Genomic DNA, 25,451 nt, shown 5'->3' on the forward strand with positions numbered 1-25,451 from the left:
CTTCCGTCCCTCCCTCTGTTTCTTTCTTTCATTTCAATAAAAGAAAATCACCATAACCTGAGTCCCTCATCCTTATCTCTGTTGACTTTGCTATTCCTGCCAGATCTTTAGTTGATGTGAGATTAAGGTAAGGGAATGACTCCTCTTGCAAGAATTCATTCTTTCAGAGAAGAATGTCATGGATAATCCAGGAGGGCATAACAACTCTTGCCATGTTCTTTTGTTATGAATTACGATTTTTGACACAAAAATAGGCCTTAATGTTGAGGACTGCTCAAGATAAAATTTTTGGCTGTTATGAGTATGACAATTTAAAATGCGATGAGTAGTTAAAATGATTTGGGACTAAAAAAGTTCTTTTATGGATAGTTACATGTGGATAAATGGAACATGACTATACTTTGACGATAATTTCAGAAAATGTGTATATGAGAAATGAACATGAAGAATAAAATGTTTTTTGACACTGGAAGATGTAATTTACAGTTGATGAAATGAAGAAATCTGAAAGGTTGTAATTAAAATTATAGAAAGACAATGTGCTTATGTGTTACAACAAATCCTTTTCCTCAGTAATCTACTATTTACTGTCAATATGAATTTTGTTATATTGTTCATCCAAATGCTTCCTTGACCTTTGCCATGCTGTGCTCTCAGCCTGCCATACATTTCAACGGCTCTTAGATTTGAGGCATGTAATGAAGGGTGCACAGCAGGCAAGGGTTACTTATGTTTTTCTCAGATACGTTCACAAATAGTACCTTAGAGTAACCTTTAAATAACAGGGCCAAATAGGTAATCTAAGGGGTAGAAAAACAATTCTTGGTCTAAGAATGTTATTGTTCACAAAAAAACCAACAACTCACTTGTTCACATAATTTTGCCAATGTGCTCCAATCTTCTAAGTTCATATCAAATATTGTTTACAGACTATGGATCCCCATTGTAGATCTCCAGCTAATTTACAAGGGTAGTAAACAAAATCCTAGATTCAAAACTAGAGGAGTTTAGCTCCTAAAATGCTCATGACAAATGTAGTTTATTCTTTTGATCTGTCAGCAACTATAAGTTATCGAGAAAATTAATGACTTCTCTGTAATGTAACTATCTAATAACATTTGGCTATTCAGGCTTTGCTAGGAAGTGGAGTAAGATCAGAGAGTATTTGGTAACAATGATAAGATCTATCTATAAGCAAGAGGATAATTAGGCCAGGCCTTTTTGAATAACACTAAGGCTGGTTATTGTCTCTGGCAGTGGCTTTCAAAGTTGTTTGACCACAACCAATAATAAAAACTATATTTTACATCATCACTCAGTACGAACACATACACAAACTGCTAAAATAAAACCTTCATGAAACAATACTTAGAATTATATCTTTGGTGTACTCTGATACTTTTGATCATTTTCTTTTATTCTATTAAATAAAAAGTGCTTATCATAAGCCACTACATTAATTTTGTGACTCATTAATGAGTAGTGACCCTTAGATGTTCTGTAAGTGAACCAGCGTTGCAGCTTCTGAAGTACATATATGTGGTCATTCTCTTCCTAGAGTGGAAAGTTCTCTACTGGTGGGGCTGGATGGGTTGGAGTGTATGGTTTAAACAAGTAATATTTCTTTAGACTTCAACATGCTTAATATTTAAACTAGGAATTTTCAACCTTTTAAGATTTGGGGCAGGATTTCACTATAGTACTTCCTAAATAAATTAAGTGCCACTTCTCTGTTTAGAACATATATTTATGCATGAAATATGGTGTACATATAAAATATTTTATCACTATTAGTTTGTATTTCTTAAATTAAAAGCAATATGTGATCAGTGTAGTAAACTAAAATGCAAACAATATATAAAAACGAAAACCCTACACCCAAGAGATAATCATAGTAACATTTCTATACGTTATTTTGTTTTTATATTTTTCCTACACACAGGTAGACTTAAAAACACATACGCACACACAGAATTTGGATTATATATATAGATGTGCCTCCCTCCCAAAATTTATACCATAAAGATTTAGTCATTTCATTAAAAATTATTTTAAGGTCAGATCTCATAGGCAGACTCTGAACTCACGTCCTTCCACAAACACAACCAGGTTACAGCTACTCTTGGAAAAACTACCCGAGAGAGAAGTGAAAACTGGATAAAAGGAACCCCCACAACAAGGTTCAGTCCTGACCCAGGTGGAAGGGCAGAAATTCCTTCTGGAGAGAAAAACGTCACCTTTGTGATCCATGGAGCTTCACAGCCGGCCAGGTGGGGGCTACCCTAAGGTACGGAGCCCTCCCTAGAGGAGTGGGGACCTTAGTGGGGGCACATTACCACTATAAGCATTCTTTAAACTCAGCACAACTGAGATGAGTGTCCTACTATCTGGCTTCTCTATTAGCTGCAGCAGAGAATACCACCAGAAAAGACAATGGACGAAAGCTGAAAAAAACCGGCTCTTAAAGGGCCCATGCACAAATTCACCTGTCTAGAAGAGCAACCTAAAATCACCAGAAAGAAAGGTGCACAGTCCTTTGGTGAAAAGGGACTCACCTGGTAGGCTCTGGGCGCATCTTGGTGAGAGATGAGACCTCTCCAGATACTGAGACATTGGCAGCAGCCATTATTGTGACTTAGTAGAGGTGGGCTGGCAGACCCCATTGGTAGTTCTTACCCTGCCCTGTTAGCCCAGAGGTCTGCCACACCCAATAGAGCATAGACTTCATCCAGTTCAGCCAGGGTGGGCAGCCCACCTTAGGAACTGGCTCCACCAAACAGCAAGCCCTCAGGCTACTTACTGGCCTGCACAGACTAGGTGCCTTGACATTCTACAGGCAGGTGAGTGTGTTCGCCTCATGGGGCAGGGCCTGTGTAAGGACCAGGTGAACTGTGGGGGGCATTGGTGGAGAGGTGGGCACCTCTGCAGTGGGGTGAGTGGGTATGCCCCAGGGGGTCAGGAAGCGTGCATGGGCCAGGACTGTGTTGATGGTGTATGTGGACCTGTGGGGGGTGGGGCTTAACAGTGGCAGAAGACCTGTGCTTCACAAAAGCCACAAAGGGGATCAACCCCCACCTTCCAAAGCCTGAAACAATTGGGTGCTCCTGTGCCTGAGGCCAGCCTGACTCAGCTGAAATCCTAACAGAGCTGACAACAGCCTTGCAGGCCGGAAGCCTACAGCAACTGTAAGCCCCTGAGCCTAGCAACCAGCTACACTGGGTGCCTACTCATTTACCAGGAAAACTAATAGACCTTGTAGCCAATGGTGCTATGGCTCTTCAAACCCAATTTAGAAACAGCCAGCCAGGGAAGGAAAGCCTAGACTCCCTGGGTACCTGTAACACAGCAACCCTGCCACAGCAGAAGGACACAAGTAGCCCACAAAGGGTCCACTCCTGGAACATTTGGACTGGTGACTGCTGGGCCTCAAAAGGCGTCTGTTACATAAGGCCACTTCTCCAAGCTAGGAAGCCATAACTGACTCACCTAATACAGAGATATAAGCACAGAGAAAGAGGCATAATGAGGAGGCACAGGAATAGGTTCCAAGTAAGGGAACAGGATAAAACCCCAGTTAAAGATCTAAATGAAACAGAAGTAAGCAATTTACCTGACAAAGAGTTCAAACAAAAACCCATAAGGATACTCACTGATACTGGGAGAAGACTGGATGAACACAGTGAGAATATCAACAAAGAATTGGAAAATATAAAAAAAAAAACCCAACCAGAAATGAAGAATATAATACTGGAAATGAAGAATTCACTAGAGGGACTGAGTAGCAGAGTAGATGATAGAGAAGAACCAATCAGTGAGCTGGACGAAAGACTAGAAAAAAATCACCCAAGCTGAACAGATAAAAGAAAAAAGAATTAAAAACAACGAGAACAGTCTAAGGGAACTCTGGGACAATATCAAGCACACTAACATTCACATTATAGGTGTCCCAAAAGGAGAAGAGAGAGACAAAGGGGCAGAGAATCTATTTGAAGAAATAATAGCTGAAAACTTTCTTAACCTAAGGAAGGAAACAGACATCCAAGCACAGAGAGCACCAAACAAGACAAACCCAAAGAGGCCCACACCAAGACACATTATAATTAAAATGTTTAAAATTAAAGATAAAAAGAGAATCCTAAAAGCTGCAAGAGAAAGGCAACAAGTGACATACAAAGGAAAGCCCATAAGGCTATTGAAGGACTTCTCAGCCAAAATAAAACCCCACAAAACCCAACAGCAACAAAAAACCAGGCAACAAAATCACTGGTAAAGGCAAAAATACAGTCAAGGTAGCAGATCAACCACCTATGAAGATAATATGAGGTTAAAAGACAAAAGTAGTAAAATTACCTATTTCAATGATAAGAGGGTAATGGATAGACAAATACAAAATAAGAATTCAAGAACATGAAATGTGGGAGGAGGGGCATAAAATAGTAGAGCTTTTAGAAAGAGGTCAAACTCGCGATTAGCAACTCAATATAGATTGCTATATACATAGAATATTATATATGAACCTCATGGTAATCACAAACCATAAACCTATAATAAATAAACAAATAAATAAGAGGAAAGAAATCAAACATATTACTAAAAAAAGCCATCAAACCACAAGGGGAGAGAGAAAGAGAAGAAAGGAACAGAGAAGAACTACTAAAACACCCAGAAAAAAAATTACAAAATGGCAATAAATACATATTTATCAATAGCTACTTTAAATGTCAGTGGACTAAATGCTCTAATCAAAAGCCACAGGGTGGCTGATTGGATAAAAAACAAGACCCATATATATGCTGCATACAAGAGACACACTTCAGATCTAAAGACGATCACAAACTGAAAGTGAAAGGATGGAAACAGATACTCTATGCAAATGGCAAAGAAAAGAAAGTGGGGGTAGCAATGCTTATATTACACAAAATAGACTTTAAAACAAAAACTGTAACAAGAGACAAAGAAGGGCACTATGTAATGATAAAGGGAAGAATCCAATAAGAGGATATAACACTCGTAAATATCTATGCACACAACAGAGGAGCACCTAAACATATAAAGCAAATATTAACAGACATAAAAGGAGAAATAGACAGCAACACAGTAATAGTAGAGGACTTTAAACTCCACTTACACCAATGGATAGATCCTCCAAAGTGAAGATTAATAAGGAAACACTGGCCTTAAATGACACATTAGATCAGATGGACTTAGTAGATATACACAGAACATTCCATCCAAAAACTGCAGAATACACATTCTTTTCAAGTGCACATGTAACATTCTCCAGGATGGATCACATTTTAGGCCACAAAACAAGTCTCAATAAATTTAAGAAGACTGAAATAATACCAAGCCTCTTTTCTGACAACAAAGGTATAAAACTAGAAATCAACTACAGGAAGAAAATCAGAAAAGTCACAAAAATGTGGAGATTAAACAAAATGCTACTGAACAACGATTGGGTCAACGAAGAAATCAAAGGAGAAATCAAAAAATACCTGGAGACAAATGAAAATGAAACCACGACATGCCAAAATCTGTGGGATACAGCAAAAGCAGTTCTAAGAGGGAAGTTTATAGTAAGTCAGGCCTATCTCAACAAACAAGAAATAATCCCAAATAAACAATCTGACTGTACACTTAAAGGAACTGGAAAAAGAAGAACAAACAAAGCCAAAAATCAGTAGAAGGAAGGAAATAATAAAAATCAGAGGAAAAATAAATGAAATAGAGACTGAAAAAAAAAAACCAGAAAAAAATCAGTGAGATCAAGAGCTGGTTCTTTGAAAAGATAAACAAAATTCACAAACCTTTAGCTAGACTCACCAAAGAAAAAAGAGAGAAGGCTCAAATGAATAAAATCAGAAATGAAAAAGGAGAAATTACCACAGACACCTCAGAAATACAAAAGATTACAAGAGAATACTATGAAAGGGTATATGCCAATAAATTAGACAATCTAGAAGAAATAGATAAATTCTTAGAATCATAGAATCTTCCAAAACTGGAGCACGAAGTAGAGAATTTGAATAGACCAATCACCAGTAAGGAGATCAAAGTAGTAATTAAAAGCCTGTGAAAAAATAAAAGTCCAGGACCAGACAGCTTTCCTGGTGAATTCTACAAAAGATTCAAAGAAGACTTAATACCTATCCTTCTGAAACTCTTACAAAAAAATTTAAGAGGAGGGGAAGCTTCTTAACTCATTCTACAAATCCAACATTATCCTGATACAAAAAGCAGACAAGAACAACACAAAAAAGGAAAATTACAGGCCAAAATCACTGATGAACATCAATGCAAAAATCCTCAACAAAATACTAGCAAATACAACAATACATTAAAAAGATCATACATCATGATTAGGGGGGATTTATTCCAGGGATGCAGGGATGGTTCAACATCTGCAAATCAATCAACGTGATAACACCACATTAACAAAATGAAGAATAAAAATCACATGATCATCTCAATAGATGCAGAGAAAGCATCTGACAAGACATAGCATTTATTTATGATAAAAACTCTCAATAAAATGGGTATAGAAGGAAAATACCTCAACATAATAAAGGCCATATGTGAGAAACCCACAGCAAATATCTCAATGGAGAAAAACTGAAAGCTATCCCTCCAAGAACAGGAACCAGACAAGAATGTCCACTGTCACCACTCTTATTTAACATAGTATTGGAAGTCCTAGCCAGAGGAATCAGGCAAGAAAAAGAAATAAAAATGATGCAAATTCGAAAACAAGAAGTGAAACTGTCACTCTTTGCAGATGATATGATTTTATATGTAGAAAACCCTAAAGAATCCACTAATTAACTTTTATAAATAATAAATGAGCACAGTCAAGTTGCAGGATATAAAATCAACATACGAAAATCAGTTTTGTTCCTATAGACTAAAAACAAAGTAGCAGAAAGAGAAATTAAGAATACAATCCCATTTACAATTGCAACAAGAAGAATAAAATACCTAGGAACAAATTTAGCCAAAGAGGTGAAAGACTTGTACACTGAAAACTACAAAACATTGTTGAAAGAAACTGAAGACGACACAAAGAAATGGAAAGATATTCTGTGCTCTTGGACTGGAAGAATTAACATAGTTAAAATGTCCACACTTCTAAAGCAATCTACAGATCCAACGCAATCCCCATCAAAGTTCCAACAACATTCTTCACAGAAATAGAACAAAGAATCCTAAAATTTATATGGAACAACAAAAGATCCCGAATAGCTAAAGGAATGCTGAGGAAAAAGAACAAAGCTGGAGGTATCACACCCTGATTTCAAAAGCTACTACAAAGCTATAGGAGCCAAAGCAGCATGGTACTGGCACAAAAACAGACACAAAGATCAATGAAACAGAATCGAGAGCCCAGAAATAAACCCACACATCTATGGACAGCTAATTTTTGATAAAAGAGCCAAGAACATACAATGAAGAAAGGAAAGTCTCTTCAATAAATGGACTTTATTGGGAAAACTGGACAGCCACATGCAAAAGAATCAAAGTAGATCATTATCTTACACCATGCACAAAAATCAACTCAAAATGGATTAAAGACTTGAATGTAAGACCCGAAACCATGAAACTTCTAGAAGAAAACATAGGCAGTACAGTCTTTGACACCGGTCTTAGCAGCATTTTTTCAAATATCATGTCTGTCTGGGCAAGGGAAACAATAGAAAAAATAAACAAATGGGACTACATCAAACTAAAAAGCTTCTGAACAGTAAAGGAAACCATCAACAAAATGAAAGACAACCTAACAATTGGGAGAAGATATTTACAAACCATATCTCAGGTAAAGGGTGAATATCCAAAATATACAAAGAACTCATACGTCTCAACAACAACAAAAAACAACAAGCTGATTAAAAAGTGGGCAAAAGATCTGAACAGAGTTCTTTCCAAAGAAGATATACAGATAGCCAACAGGCACATGAAAAGATGTTCAACATCATTAACTATCAGGGAAATGCAAATCAAAACTACAATGAAATATCACCTCACTCTGCTCAGAATGGTTATAGTTAACAAGACAGAAAACAAGTGTTGGAGAGGATGTGGAGAGAAGGGAACCCTCATACACTGCTGGTGGGAGTGCAAACTGGTGCAGCCACTATGGAAAGCAGTATGGAGCTTCCTCACAAAATTAAGAATAGATCTACCATATGACTCAGCTATTCCACTGCTTGGTCTTTATCCAAAGAACATGAAAACACGAATGCATAAAGATATATGCACCCCTATTTCATTGCAGCATTATTCACAATAGCCAAGACTTGGAAGCAACCTAAATGCCCATCAGGGGATGAATGGATAAAGAAGATGTGGTAAACATACACAATGGAATACTACTCAGCCATAAGAAAAGATGAAATCCAGTCATTTGTGACAACATGGATGGACCTTGAGGATATTATGGTAATTGAAATAAGTCAGAGGGAGAAAGTCAAATTCCGAATGATCTCACTCATAAGTAGAAGATAAAAACGACAACACACATGGGGCCGGCCCTATGGCCGAGTGGTCATGTTCGTGCTCTCTGCTTCCGCGGCCCAGGGTTTCGCTGGTTCAGATCCTGGGTGCAGACATGGCACTGCTCATCAAGCCATGCTAAGGTGGCATCCTGCATGCCACAACCAGAAGCACTCACAATTAGAACATACAACTATGTACTGGGGGGTTTTGGGGAGAATTAAAAAAAAAAAAAAGATTGGCACCAGATGTTTGTTAGCTCAGGTGCCAATCTTTAAAAAAAAACCCAGAACAACAACAAACACACACATAGCAACAGAGATTAGACTGGTGGTTATCGGAGGGGAAGGGGACACGGAGGAGGGAAAAGGGGTGATTAGGCCCAGGTGTGTGGGAATGGATGGTGATTAGTCTTTGGGTGGTGAACATGACATAATCTACACAGATTCGAAATATATTACAATGTACACCTGAAAGTTATATAATGTTATAATCTAATGTTACTGCAATTAAAAAAAAGAAAAAACACTGGGCATAAATGTCCATTAACAAGAGAACAGGAAAAAATCCATTACTTTAAAATATTTTGTAGGCTAGAAATTATTATAAAATGGCACAGTTTATTATTTCTCTATTGTTAGACATTTAGATTTTCCCAGTTTGGTACTGCCTTTTATTTTTGTTTATGATTTTTTAACATGAAATTTATGCATTCATTTGATTTGTGAATTCAATTGCACTTATCGTTTTGGTAGATATCTCTCCTTTCCCTTTATGCTTACAAATTCCTTTCCACTCCAGGGAAGACGTAAAGATAAATTTAGTAAGAATAAACCCAATGTTCCCTTATTGTTTTGGGGTAGATTAAAAAGAAATCATGGTAAGGAAATAATCTTCCATTCACTTAAAAAAATACTAATGAGTAGTGAATATTACTAGAATGGATTTTCAGTTTCTTGTAAAATATCCTATTAGGCGTCAATGTCTGGTTTGTAGCAGAGGTTCAATAAATATTTTTTTTAGCGAATCACCAATCACAGAATTAAAAAATATTTTTGACATCTAATTTTAAAAGTAATAGCTTTGAGATGCTTTGATTTGCTATAAAATTTATCTTTCTTAAAAATAAAATTTAAAAGGACTAACATAGTATATAGTTATAGAAATGTACCAAGTAGGAAGTGAATCTCTTAAATTCTTGGTCCAGGATAAACGTTAAGAATTTGATGAATATTCTCCCAGATTTTTTTTCTATGAAGTGAGAATTATTCATTTAATTGCACAGAAATAAATGCACGTAGATCTTTGCTGTTGTATTGTTGTATTATATTGAAAAAAGAAAACAATAGAAGATTGACTAGACTAGTTATTGTATCAGCATTCAAAACAATCCCAAAACAAATTAGGACTAGCTATGCGGACAGACATGGGAAGATTTACACAATCTATCAGTATACGAAAAAATAAGACGATAGGTCTTAAAAAATTTGATCTCATTATGATAATAAAGAGATTCCCCCCATTTTAAACCATCAGTGCAATCCTGAGATAATCACCTAATTGACGGTGTTAAGTAAGCAATTCTTTCAAAATAGAGATGAATTTAAATTGTTAGTATTTTAGATAGAATTTTTCATTGAGCTAAGTTTTTGGTTTTGAGTATGCTGGCTCTGCCTAAGTTATACTAGCTTCATGAAATGAAATAAGTAATTTCATCTTTTTTTCCTATGTTCTGGAATATCTTACCTAGCACTGAAATTATCTGCATTTTGAAAGTGTAAGAGAACTAACTGACAAAAGATAAACCAGCTGGTCCTGAACCTTTTTTGTACAGTTTACTATGTATCTGAATTAAAGCATAAGTAATTTGTACAAATAGTCTATATCCTTATTTATTTTAAATTTCTTTGCCTGACAGCGGTATACTGAAGTATTAGACTATAACTGTGTTTGTCAATTTCTCCTTGAATTTTTTAAACCATTTTGTTTTACGGTATGTTTCTGTGCTGAGGCAGTGGTATGACTGAGAGTTCTAAACGTGTACAATTAGCCAAAAAGGAGACTCACTCTAGTATATTTGATTTATGTTTGGCCATTATATAAACTGAGAATGACCCTTAATGAGTTCTTCCCTTTTGTCTGGTCCATAAAAATGGAGGAATAACAGCAACTCTGTTTATCCTTCTTCATGATTAGGACTCTAGGAGTCTCAAAGAAGCATATAACATGTTAGGATTCCTTTTCTGATTTAGTGAACTGAAACAGTCCCACTTGTATTTACTGTGATTTGGATCTCATCTGTCAAAAGCAGACATAATTGCTTAGTCTTATTTCCTTTTTGTCTTGATTGCATTTCCCTTTATTATTTATTCAAATGTATAACTAGACTCTTTTCTTTATAATCATATACCAAAAACCCCTCTATATAGGGGCCGGCCCCGTGGTGTAGTGGTTAAGTTCGTGCACTCTGTTTCAGTGGCCTGGGGTTTGCTGGTTCAGATCCCAGGCGTGGACCTAGCACTGCTCATCAAGCCATGCTGTGGTAGGCGTCCCACATATAAAGTAGAGGAAGATGGGCATGGATGTTAGCTCAGGGCCAGTCTTCCTTACCAAAAACAAACAAACAAACAAACAAACCAAAAAAACCCCACAACAAAAAAAACCCCAACTCAAACAAAAACCCTCTATGTAATATTCCAGCTTCTATTCCACATATGAAAAAACTAGGATTAGTCTAAGCCAGATTCCTACGTTTTAACTTCTTCTAAGATGAGCTTTATTAACTAATTTACCACTTCACACTTTGATGAAGATAACTCAAGTAATTTCTCCCAATCTCTGTTACTTCAACTGAAAAATAAGGCAATGATTTGGCTCCATCATAAGAGGGATATATTAGGAATTACTATTTGTCATGAAAACCTTTTGTCATCTACCAATGTAAGTCTATAGAAAGGCTAAGTATAATATAAAAAGTGGACATTTTATAAAGGGCATAAAAACATGATAATTTTTGTTACCTAGTTTATTTGGCCAATATATTGATTAAAGGTGCTTTTACATATTAAGGATATCGTATCTTGTCTTACCTGAACCGTTTTTCAGATATCCATTTGCATCTACAGTTGTATACATGATATAAGGTCCAGGTTGATTTACTCCGAAGGGCTGCAATAAAAAATGAATAGTTAAGCCTTGGAAAATAAGTGAAGCATTTGAAGTTTCAGGCAAATGTATTACAAATAAAGTAAGACATTCTTACATCTAAGTCTTACATAAATGGCAGTTACTTAGAGAACATTTCCATAGGTAGATAATACTTTAAAAGAAAACCTGTATTAGTAGAAAATTCTTAATATTTTAAATGATTTGATGATTGCATTTCTATGGTTCATTAATTTTATTAGATATTGCTAAGACTTAGTATCATCTCTTCTTTACTATATAAGGGTGAATATTTTAAGCAAAATTTTCTTCACTACTTTTGGTTCTATGTAGAATAGAGCTGTGACAGTTTTACTATGACATTTCTGTTGATTACAGCATTGCTTTCCCCTTCTGGGATGGACTGGACATAGATTACATTTTCCCACTAAAATAGCAAAATAAATAAAATCCATCCATAATAATTAGAATGGAATGAAAAATACTGATGAGTAGTTTACCACATTTAATCTCCTGTACTGGATTTAGAGAATACATTATTTTCAGTTAAGAAAAACATCATTGGCAGAGCCTAGTCACAATGGTGAGGTTTATCTCCAACTTGTATATTGTTCCCTATTTCTGGGGCATTCTTCGCACTTAGACAGGATGATTTATTCTCTTTAGAAATCAAGTCTATTTAAACAGGGTATAAAGAAACCAATATCTGCAAAAGGTATATGAAAAAGAGACGACAAAATGGTCAAGAGATGCTGTAAACACTGCATAGAATTCAAAATTCTACTGTTCTCAATGAAGTAGGAAAAAGTTCATAAAGACATTTAGATAGTCTAATGATACACTAGAAATGATTTTCCTCTAGGATGACAGGCAAGAAATAATTAATTTCACTGGTACTACAACTATCTGATTGATATTGTAAGAACTTTAGAAATCCACATGCTTTCAATGACCATAAGAAAACAGGTTGTTCTAAGAGGAATTACTCATAAGACATTACTAACTGAATGAAGACTCATGAAGAATATCACAAAAGTAATAAAAACAAACTTGTTAATGAATTATTTTTATGTAGAAAGCAGAATATTACACTTTGTAAAACATACTATTTCCATGAAAGTTACCAAAATTCTATATCTATATTAATGTTTTGCAAGAGAAAGCACTGTTCTTTAGATAAGCAGTTTTAAAGCTTAGAAGTTAAACTGTGGAATTATCTTTCTCATGCAATTATTCATTTTTTTCCTTTATAGTTTTATCATATATTTCAATATGTTAAAATATATTTGTTGCTTCGCATGCTTAGCAAGAAACATTGCTAATGTAGTATATACTTAACATAAAGGAGGTCATCTGTCCTAGGTTTGTTTGTTTGGAATAGGGTATGCTCTTTTATTCTTTCAACTTGTCTCATTCCAGTGAGGCTGAGAGATAACATTTATGAGGCTACGTTTATTACTGTGCTATCATCTCAAATTTACTTTATTATCCATAGTCTAGTCTATGTACCGGAAGACTGGTATCTTGGGCTATCAGCACTGTTTTCAGTGCAACTTCCCAATTATATTCTTGAATATATTTTCTAATTCACACTTGGAGAATTTCATACTATTATCCACAGTATCTTACTTTACAGATTTATTTAGGCAATTTTTCCCTTTCTTCCTCTATACTCAATTTAAAAAATCAGGTCAAGCAAGTCTCTATTCTGAGTCCTAAAGCTGAAGTTCACTTCTCACCATGGGCCAGTGACTCTAATATTTGAAGACAAGATCCAAACATCCAGATTTGATTCCTCCACACAGTGGTTCAGTGTGGGGCAAGGATCCATGGGGGTGGTCACAAAACCCCACTGTAGAAAGGGTGACTAATCAGAAGCAGCACTAAACTGCGGTTATTCAGACTTGGGTATTTCGACAACATTTTCCTGAGAATGACAAGTGAGTCTGTCACTTTAGGAAAATGACTGACAGTATTTGTTTCTAATAATAAAGTTTGAGCTTCCAAACGAAAATTGGAATTTTGGAAGACTTGTATCCACCACTGTGAGACTGACACATTAAAAATTTAAAACCTTTTTTGATGAGATCAGTGGTGATATTAACAAATGTGTTTTTAAATATTATATAATGAAATGTGTCAACATTAGGAAGATCTACACACCTCAGTAAACCAATATTTTCCAAGTGACCAATGCATGATGTTACAAAACCATGCATGGATAAAAGACCATTTAAAGTACAAGATAGACCAGTGAGTTTTCAAGTAACAGAGAAGAGGAGAAGCACTTCTGGAATGGAATGGTATAGTAAGGGCCTCAAAAAAATCTCCTTCATAAAAGCAGTGAGAAAACTGGCAAAAATTTTCAAAATAATTTTTTCAGAATTCTGGAAATCAGCCAAAGGTTTGCAAGAATCTGAGGAATATCTGTTGAAGAAAAACAACTGAATCTTGATAAGAATATAGTAGTCCTACCTTAAACATGGTTTCACTTTCTGTAGTTTCAGTTACCTGTGGTCAACCATGGTCCAAAAATATTACATTGAAAATTCCAGAAATAAACAATTCATAAGTTTGAAGCTGTGCACCATTCTGAGTAGTGTAATAAAGTCTCACGCTGTCCCACTCCATCCTGCTCAGGGCATGAATCATCCTTTGTCCAGCGTATCCATGCCATGTATGCAACCTGCCTGTTAGTCACTTAGTCTTGGTTATCAGATCAACTGTATGTTATTGCAGTGCTTGTGTTGAAGTAACCCTTATTTTATTCAGTAATGGCCCCAAAGTGCAAGAGTAGTGATGCTGGTAATTTGGAAATGCCAGAGAGAAGCTGTAAAGAGCTTCCTTTTAAGTGAAAAGGTGAAAGTTTGTGACTTAATAAGGAAAGAAAAAAAAATCATACGATGAATATGCTAAGATCTATGATAGCTTTTATTATAGTATATTGTTATAATTATTCTATTTTATTAGTTATTGTTGTTAATCTCCTACTGTGCCTGATTTATAAATTAAATTTTATTGTACGTATGTATAGGAAAAAACACAGTATATAAAGGGTTCAATATTATCTGTGGTTTCAGGCATCCACTGGGGGTCTTAGAATGTATCCCCCATGACTAAGCAGGGACTCCTGTCATGCACTTTGTTGTGTTTTAATTTGCCCTATTCCTATAATGCTCTCCCCAGCTCTGAAGTAACCTTGAAAGCCAACAGCTTTGAACTCAGGAAGCTATGAAAATGAATAGCCTAGCAGCCAGTGGGGGTGCAGAATAGGTTGAGAGCTCCCCAAAGCCCCATCCCCAGAGAATTGTCACTACTTGATCTATCTGGCAGTTTCCTGAAAAGCTCCATCCTTAGTATTTGTCTTTATTTGGCCAGACTGAGAGCTTGCTCGGTGTGAATAGCTCTATCAAACTGGAACATTTGTTAAAAACAATCATTAGGAACTGTTTATACTGAAGCTGCATGAGGTAGTATATCAATTTGGGCTAATAAGCAGTTGACCAAATCTTAAAAGAAAAATGTGAACGAGATGTTCAAAGGGGGTGTTTTGAAAAGCTCTGACATATTCCTGGGAATCTAGAAAGCCACACATGTGCAACACTGTTTTCAGACAAAAGACCTAAGAAGGCCCTAGTCTCTCACCTAATCTCTCATTTAAGGAAACCTCTGTCCAATCATAGCTGACCACTAAGCTGAGTAGGAACTTCAATGGCTACACACAGTAAAGAATAAAGACTTTACAGGATTAGTCCAGGAAAGTCACTGAACAAACAGCAAAAACAACAACAAACAGGAGCAACAACAACAAACAGCAACAACAACAAACTCAGGGAAGGGATTTCCAGGGTTGAAACATTATTTAAAATGCCCAGTTTTCAAAACAAAAAATTATGACACACACACAAATAGGAAAGTATGGGTCAAACATAGGGAAAAAAAGGCAGTCAGTAGAAATTGCCCCCAAGAAAGCCTAGATGTTTGACTCATTAGGCAGAGACTTTAAATTAGCTCTTATATGTTCAAAGAACTAAAGGAAATCATGTCTAAAGAATTGAAGGAAATTATAAGAACAACGTCTTACCAAAACAGAGCATCAATAAAGAAGCAGAAATCACAAAAAAGAAGTAAATTCTAGCTTACAATAACTGAAACGAAAAATTCACTAGAGAGAGTCACCAGGAGGTTTACACTGGCAGAAGAAAGAATCAACAAATTGAAGATATGTCAATTCAGATTATCCAGCCTGGGGATCAGAAAGAATAATGAGGAACGTAAAGAAAATGAACAGAAACTCAGAGACATACAGGGCACCATGAGGAATACCAACAATAATGGGATTCCCAGAGGAGAGGAGAAAAAGAAAGTGGCAGAAAGAATACGTGAAGCAATAATGACTCAAACTGCCCAACTTTAAATACATCAATCTGAACACCCAAAACCTCAATGAACTCCAAGGAGGATAAACTTGAAGAGATCCACACCAAGACACATCACAGTCAAACCCCACCAAACACATCATGGTCAAACTGTTGAAGGCCAAAGAGAGAATTTAAAATGCAGGAAGAGAGAAGCAGCTCATTATGTACAAGGGATCTTCCATAAGATTAATAGCTGATTTCTCATCAGAAACCCAGGAGACCAGAAGGCATTAGGATATTCAAAGTGTTGAAAGAAAGACCGTTGACCATGAAGTCTAAAATCCAGGAAAATTATCTTTCAAGAATGAAGGGGAAATGAACAGATTGTGAGATAAAAACAGAGAGAATTTCTTATTAACACACCTGACCAACAGGAAATACTGAAGGGAGCTCTGGCTGAAATGAAAGTACCTTGGTAACTCAAATCCACACAAATAAAAAAACAGGTACCAGTAGAGGTAACTAAAGGTAAATATACTAGATGGTATAAATGTATTTTTGTTTGTAGCTCTTTTCTCCTATCTAAAACACTACTGCATAAAGCAATAATTAAAAAATCATGTCATTGGGCTCATAACGCATAAAGACGTAATTTGTATGACAATACAGGCACAAAGGAGGGGGGTAAACTGAGCAAAATCAGGGCAAAGTTTGTTTATTTTATTGAAATTAAGTTGGTATTCTTTTTTTTTTGAGGAAGATTAGCCCTGAGCTAACTACTGCCAATCCTCCTCTTTTTGCTGAGGAAGACTGGCCCTGAGCTAACATCCATGCCCATCTCCCTCTACTTTATATGTGGGACATCTACCACAGCATAGCTTTTGCCAAGCGGTGCCATGTCTGCACCCGGGATCCGAACTGGCGAATCCCGGGCCGCCGAGAAGTGGAACGTGTGAACTTAACTGCTGTGCCACTGTGCCGGCCCCTTAAGTTGGTATTAATATGGACTAGATTGTTTCTAAGTTAAGATGGAGACTGTAATTCTGAGAGAAACCACTAAGAAAATAACTTAAAAAATAGAGTACAAGAAACAAGGGAATTAAAATGACAGCCTAGAAAATATACAACACAGAAGAAAACAGTAATGGTGTAACAGAGGAAGAAAAAAGATGTAAGATATATAGAAAGAAAATAGCAAACGGCAGACATAAATCCTACCTTATCAGTAATTATAGTACATGTAAATGGATTAAACACTGCTATCAAAAGGCAAAGATTAGCAGAATGGATAGAACAATATGATCCAACTACATGCTGTCTATAAAAGACACACTTTAAATTCAAAGACAACAAATAGGTTGAAAGTATAAGCATGGAAAATATACCATGGAAATAGTAACAAATGAGAGCTGGAGTGGCCATACTAATATCAGACAAAATAGACTTTAAGACAAAAATTGTTACTAGAGACAAAAAAGTACATTTTAATGATGATAAAAGGGTCGACCCATCAAGAAGACATAACAATTTTAAACATAAATGCAGCCCCAGTTCCCTGGGGACAGAAGCTCCTGCACTTGGGACCCTTCTGGACCTTGACCTATGTACCTCTTCCATCGGGCTGTTCCTGAGTTATATCCTTTTATAATAAACCAATAATCTAGGAAGTAAAAAACCCCCAAAAACAAAAACATAAAACATAAGTGCACCTAACAATAGAGCCCCCAAATACATGAAGAATTGACAGGAGAAACAGACAATTTAACAATAATGGTTGGATACTATTAGAATCATTATTAATTATTATTATTATTTTGTGAGGAAGATTGGCCCTGAGCTAACATCTGTTGCCAATCCTCCTCTTTTTGCTTGAGGAAGACTGTTGCTGAGCTAACATCTGTGCTGGTCTTCCTCTATTTTATGTGGAATGCCACCACAGCATGGCTTCATGAGCACTGCTAGGTCCACGCCCAGGATCCAAACCTGCGAACCCTAGCCTGCTGAAGCGGAGTGCATGAACTTAACTACTATGCCGCTGGGCCAGCCTCAAATCATTATTAATTATCAATATACCAGTTTCACTAATGGATAGAACAATGAGGCAGATGATCAACAAGGAACTAGGAGACTTGAACAATACTATAAATCAACTAGACCTAGCAGATACATCTAGAGAACAGCACACCCAACTCCAGCAGAATACATATTCTTCTCAAGCACACATGAACATTCTCCAGGGGGAACCATATACTAGACCATAAAACAAGCTCCAATAGGTGTAAAAGTACTGAAATTATACAAAGTATGTTCTCTTACCACAATGGAATTAAATTAGAAATCAACAAAAGAAAGAAATCTAAGAAATTCATAAATGTATGGAAATGAAACAACAGACTTCTAAATAACCAGGGGATAATGTAACAGAGAAGGAAAAGTTCATTGGTAAGGTTTCAGATCTCACATTACAACTAACCTTTAAGTAACTGCCACTTGCTGAGTTTCGCTATAGTATTATCTGAACAGGATATGAAATCTTCCCTTTTTCTACTATACATCTGTGTGAAGTTAGATTTTTTTTCCATATGTTTCAACCCAAACAACAAAAAACTAAATGTAAAAAGAGATGTAAGAATCTTCTGTCTTCTATTATGCTAGGTGTTAAAGAGATTTGAAAAAATGTAAAGCAGTGCTGCTCTTCCCTAATTTTTTAATTTGGAAAATACAGGGCTTTTTAAAATAAAACATAGATTGTGTTAACATGTAATGGGTTTATTGTTATTGCTAGAGTTAATAAAACCATTTAAAATTATTTCAGTGTTAATTTCATATAGAGTAATACTGATAGACATAACTCACATAAAGAAAAATTCTTTGGGGTCCTCAGACCCAGAAGTTTGAGAACTGCTGCACTGTACCATGTACATAATGAGTAATTTGATTCCTGCTTTGCCCTTCCCAACTGAAATGATATGACTGGTACTTGTACCTGTAAGTCTTTTGGTTTCTTACCCCATATATCAATAGCATTACATTTTTCAGAGTTTGTTTTTACCCCCCCAAATAGTGCCATTTATTTCCCTATGAATGTTCAGTACAAAATGTACTAAAAATGGTGATGCTTACACCAAGTGCCAAGACATGTAGAATTATTTTTACTTTGTGTCTCTTCTAATACAGTTGGGGTGCTACGAGTATTGCTGTATCCTTTTTTTTTTTTAAAGATTTTATTTTTTCTTTTTCTCCTCAAAGCCTCCCAGTACATAGGTGTGTATTTTTAGTTGTAGGTCCTTCTGTTGTGGCATGTGGGATGCCACCTCAGCATGGCTTGATGAGCGGTGCCATGTCTGCACCCTGGATTCAAACTGGTGAAACCCTGGGCCGCCGCAGCGGAGCGCACAAACCTAACCACTTGGCCATGGGACCGGCCCCTGCCATATCTTTAATACCTCTAACATACCTGGGTTACATTAGTGTGTTCCAAAGAAAATCTCAATTTTTAGAAATTTATAATTTGGGGAGTGATTATTTCTATCCTTGAGGAATTTTCAATTTAAAAGGATTAAGAATTTCTGAAACAATTAATTCCTCTAGTTAAGTATTTATGCACACATCTTAAATTCCTTTATGTGAAACCTGAAATACTAATATGCCAGGACTCAAACTATGGTATCAATCAGCAGTGATGACAACACATCTGTCAAAGTTTCATGTAACGTCTTTCTCACACTTCTCTGAAATAATTTACTTATTTGTTATAGAATGGATGTTTGTCTTCACAAAATGCTTATGTTCAAGCCCCAGCTTCTAATGTGATGATATCTGGAAAGTCAGCAGTGTTAGTGATGTCATGAGGGGGGCTCTCGTGATGGCATTAGTACCCTGATAAGAAGAGGCACCAGAGAGCTTGCTCTGCTCTCTCTCCACGTGCACAAACCTGGAAGAGAGTCCTCATGAGCACCTGACCTTACTGGCACCTAGATCTGGAACTTCCACCTTCCAGAACTGTGAGAAAATAAACTTGGATTGTATTTTGTAATGGCGGTCTGAGCTGACTAGTACAATAATCTAAGGACTATGAGTTATTCCATATATTTCACGTCATGAGAATATTTTAGGTATTAGCTTTCCAAATTCTGAAAATAAGAATGTAGTTTTTAGAGTCAGAAAATCTGACTTCAAATTTCTCCTCTTCCACTTATTTTCTGTGTGGCCTTCAGCAAGTTATTTAACTTCTTCTGCTTCAGTTTGCTCATCTTAAATTAGGGATAATCACATTATCTATCTCATAAGACTGGAGTAAAGACTGAGTAAATGTGTAAAATAAGTAGAACAGTACCTGGCACGTAGTAAGTGTTCAATATATATGCACTATTATTTTTTTATTTTGGCAAAGTAAGTTAATGTCTTTTTTTGGTAATGAAATCTCATTTTCAATTTTTTTGAACTACTGAGCGAGCAAAATCATTTCGATCAAAACCAGAAACATTTACCTTCTCGTTTTCTTTAATGTATTGGAGGATTCTAAAACTACAGGAATCATTTATTTGCATGAATGTATGTTTTATGTTTAGAATGAAGTCCAACTTCTGAGTATATACAATCGCTGTGTAAGAAGACAAGGTTGTAGCTTACAGCAAAGCCCTTTTCTAGAGGTCCAGTGCTCTGGTTCTCGAACTTTAGCATGCCTCAGATCCAGCTGGTGGGATTGTTAAACTAGAGATTCACTGGCTATATCCCAGATGTTCTCATCTGGTAGGTCTGGTGGAGCCTGAGAATGTGAATTTCTTACACGTTCCCAGGAGATGCTGATGCTGGTTTGGGGACCCCTTTGTAAGACCCACTATCTATTGGGATGACAGTTTGTATACTTTATAAAAATTGGCAGCTTGTGAGAATATTCAGTGTAACCGAAATATTTTTATAATGATTAGATTTGACTACATACAAGAGAATAAAACCATTAATTCAGTTGAGCACACAAAAAACAATGTTTGAAACACTTTTCATTCTTTTCAGTTGATTTTAGTGGTGCAGAAAACTGTCGTCTTAGTAGCAATGCTCCATTGTCAACCAACACAAATGCAAAGGAGTGAAATGAGGGTTCACAGAACTGAAATTTCACAGATTTGGAAGGCAGTTAGAGAGAGATTCAAGTTGGGATCATTAGGAAGCTTTCTGAATTGTGAGATATCATCTGCAATGTTTAGATTTATTTTAATTTATTTCCCTCTGAAAGGTATGCTCTTAAAAGTATTTATTCTATAACTGTTTTCACATGCTCTATACTATTATAACATCAGCATACTCAGTTTTCATTCTTAACTACACAATAAAACAGCATGATCTTTTCCTCTTAAGGGCAAACTTAAGGCTGTCTATCAGCTAGGTAGGTATCTAAGTGAGCTGTAGGATCTTGTTGGGTTAGGCGTGGGAGCAGAATTGCCTTGACAAGCAAAGAGGCAAGTCGAATACACCAGAAAATATAGATATTTCAGCATTAAATAGGCTTCATTAAAATTTACAAGCAAATTTTAATTTGCAAGTGACAAATTCAGAGAAAGGGAAGAAACATGAAGGGGGGGCAGTCTTACCTTGAGCAATAAATACAGTGCATTTCAAATGAAAGAATTCTGTAGTTTATGTAGTATCACAAAAGACTGCTTAAAAACAACTTAGAGGGAACATCTCAGAAAAGGAACCTATCTGATTAAATGGATAATTAGGGTGCTGGCTTAAAAAGGCAGGTGCGCTAGTCGAACACATAGCAGATCAGAGAAAGATGAAGCAGATTTTACCTTCTCTTGCAGTTGTTATTTCAGCCCAGGAGTTGGCAAACTTTTTCTCTAAAAAGCCAGATAGACAGTAAATATTTTCGGCTTTGTGGGCCATAAGGTCTTGTGCTGCAACTACCTAACTCTGATGTTGTAGCATGAAAGCAGCCATATACATGGTAAATAAACATATACATACGTAAATAAATAAATAGTGGGCTATGTTTCCATAACATTTTACCCACAGAAACAGGCAGCAAGCTGGATGTGGTCCATTGGTTGGAGTTTTCTAGCCCCTATTCTATCCAACAGGAGAAGCAATAAGGCAGAAATTATAAACTTCTAACTAGTTTGTCTGATACAGACTTAGCCCTCTACACAAGGCTAATAAGCTGATGATATGTTTTTATGTTTAGAAATGTTTTCCACATACATGGGGTAAGGAAAAGGTACTTAATATACACAGGGATACTTTTAATAATATATAAAATAAGAAATTTCTTTTAACTTCCTATAGTAAGTGAATAATTATGAAGTTCTTCAAAAAGTCATGACACAGTTTCCTCCTTTATACAGAGACATCTAAGTCCCTGAGTTGAACAGAAAAAGGCACAGGGTTATTTTCCTGGCTTGTAAGTGGTGGGAACAGGCATGTCAAGGTGCTTAGGCACAGACTTGGTGCTGCTCTTGTGGTCCTTAGCTTCATTTGAATTTTCCAGACCCACTTTTGAGGATACAACCTATGGTAACTGGTATGGTAATCTTAGTTGTCTAAGTGCAAAGAGTTCTTGCTTAACGAAGTGAACACATACTAGAGTTTCTATAAAATGAACTGTTTTCTCTGAGAATTTTTTAAATTTTTAAATTAAAAAAAATTTTTTTAAAGATTAGCACCTGAGCTAATAACTGTTGCCAATCTTTTTCTTTTTCCCCTGCTTTTTCTCCCCAAATCCCACCCAGTACATAGTTGCATATTTTAGCTGTGGGTCCTTCTAGTTGTGGCACGTGGGATGACACCTCGGCATGGCCTGATGAGCCGTGCCATGTCCGCGCACAGGATCCGAACCAATAAAACACGTGCCCGCCAAAGCAGAGTGCATGAACTTAACCACTTGGCCATGCGGCCAGCCCCTCTCTGAATTTTTTTTTAATGAAGCAGAAACATATTTCCATGGAAAACATTTAGTAAAATGACAATACATTTTGGTAAGAAGTGATTAAGACATTAGCTATTCCCATGGAATGCCGAGCGCTATACCACATCATCTAGCAAGCTCACTTTCTGTGTGAAAATCTTAGTACAAATCTCTCACATATTGTCTACCTTTCCTTTTAAATGTCATGTCTAATATTTGTTTGAAAGAATTCAGAAAAGTTAAATGAAAAAAATTAGTAATCTCTCAATTTTTCCACAATGCAAGTAAAAAGGGACTATATTTGGCTCCTTTTTTTCTATTCTAGGTTGTGTCATACTTAATGCAGTTTAGGTGTTGTATTATACAGATTCTTTTTAACCAACTGTCCTCTGTATGCCTGTTGACTTATATATAATCAGGGTTGGCATACCTGTTTTTTCTTCAGAGACTATCTTTTTCAATAGCTTGGACAAATCTTGGTGGTTTTTATGTCAGTGTCAAGTACCTGATTATCTAACGATTTGTTTCAAGGTCTGGGGCTCCTACAATGAAGACCAAGTATATTCTACATCATTGGCTCTGGATGGTAAAACAAAATTGGAAGAACTTATAAGAAATATTATTTTAGATAAAATAAATATTAATTATGCAATATAAATTTATGATTCTAAAATATCAGAAAAATAGCTGACTTACAGTATGGACTTTATTTTTCTCAAAGGTAAGTTGCATCTCCGGTAGGAAGTGCAACTACTTTACTACTGAAGGAAGATTTCTCTCCCCTCCTGGCAATAGCGCAGCCAGTGAGAAGCGCTACAGCTCATCCAATGAGAAGCTGTTGTCACCCTGAACCGTTATTTTCCCTCAAAGAACTTTCATTTAGAGCAGCCCCACCCTACACCCTTTTGCTCCATAAAAGCAAGTCCCTTCCTTTGTCCCTCTGGATTTGCCTGCGGTTCACCATAGCATGCACATCCTGATTTGCAAGTCTTTACTGATCTCAAATAAACCCATTTTTGCTGGCAAAATAACTGGCTATTTGTTTAAGGTCAACAATATAAAATCCTTACTTATCTCTTAGAGATACACACTGAAGTATCTATAGAATATTAGACATGATGGATTCGCCTTAAAATAATCTAAGGGGGGCTGTGAGTGGAATAACCAGGAGGTGGGGGTATAGGTGAAATAAGATTGGGTACATGACGACAGTGTTGAAGCTGGGTGGTAGTATGGGCACAAGGAGTTTTATTATGCTAGTCTATACTTTTACAGATGCTTAAAATTTTGCAAAAAAGAAGTTAAAGGAAGAATTCAAGGTAAAGAGCAATAAATGACATGGAGGATGATACATTGATAAAAGCCCTGAAGTAACATGGACACAAACTTTTAAGATAAAGCAACACTGACAAAGAACCTCAGTGGTGCCTGAGGAACAGTGGGGTAGGGTCAGGGAAGATCGGAAGGAGGGATAGCCAAGGGGTGCAAAAAAACTTTTGGATATGATATATTGTTTGTTATAAGATATATAGCCATTAAAAATATATTGTGTATATATATATATACACACACACACACACAATATATGTCATGACATAAAATTGAATATATGAAATATGTGCGGTTTACTGCACGTCAATTGCACTGCAATAAAGGTGCAAAAATAAACAAGAAAAATAAAGCAATACTGATAAAAATGCAAGGAGAGTTTCTGCTTTCTGGTCTGACATGTAAAGAGCTTGGAAATCATCAGTCCTACCCTCACAACAACAACAAAAAAGCAGAAGAAATGGACAATCAACTCTTCTCAGATTCATCAGAAAATTGAGGTCATAGGGCAAACTACTCCCAAACTGGAGCAAGAAAGGCAGATGCGCAGAGTCAGAGCCTCCTGAGAGCAAAAGCCAGTAGCAGAAGACTGAAACTGGAGCCAGTGCTGGTTGGAACATCTGAACTGTAATTGAGAAATTGCTAGAGGATCAGTGTGAACTAGTTAGCTCAAAACTCGGGGGGAGGGGGGAGGCAGTCTTAGAGGAGCCCCACGCTTTTGTGAGTTTTACCTCCAGAAGTGCAACAGATTCTCAGGGGGAAGACTGGAAACAAACAAACAAACAAACAATACAACTCTCAAGCTTCTAGCACAAGGAAGGGAAAAAACCATTTTGAAATATGCCCAGAGCTCTTTGTTCTCCTTAACAGTTTGCCCTCAAGGAAAACTATTTTATCAGAGATTAAGTGACTTGGGTTTTACCAAAACCTAACCAACCTGGCAGAAAGGAAACACCCACCTTCAACACCCTCTAGGCTTCCTGTCTCCACACCAAACCGCAGATCCAGGAAGCTTAGAGAACACCAAACAGGAAAAATACCTAAAAATCTAAACCTATGCATGTCATAGTCAATCAGTGGAAAATCAAAGACAGAGAAAATCCTGAAAGTAACCAGAGAAAAAGAATGGGAGAAAAGATGACCAGAGGTCCATATAAGAGTATGCTATAATTATGAATACTGATTTGAGCTTGAAGAATATG

The 25,451-nt window shown here is 36.4% G+C and overlaps 1 protein-coding gene across 4 annotated transcripts in view; it reads right to left on the reverse strand.

Moving 5' to 3' along the window:
• The window catches only part of ITFG1 (integrin alpha FG-GAP repeat containing 1), a 284,107-nt gene that overhangs the window by 49,225 nt on the left and 209,431 nt on the right, over window positions 1-25,451 (reverse strand). For all 4 annotated transcript variants that reach the window (XR_011499061.1, XR_011499062.1, XM_014867980.3 and 1 more), the window contains one exon: window positions 11,577-11,655. Coding sequence is in view for 2 of the 4 variants with exons in the window: in XM_014867980.3 (XP_014723466.1) it covers window positions 11,577-11,655 (79 nt within the window). In the remaining 2 variants the exon portion in view is untranslated. The remainder of the gene's footprint in view (window positions 1-11,576; window positions 11,656-25,451) is intronic.

The sequence above is a fragment of the Equus asinus genome, chromosome 28 (assembly GCF_041296235.1).
Source record: "Equus asinus isolate D_3611 breed Donkey chromosome 28, EquAss-T2T_v2, whole genome shotgun sequence".
Classification (NCBI taxonomy): Eukaryota; Metazoa; Chordata; class Mammalia; order Perissodactyla; family Equidae; genus Equus; species Equus asinus.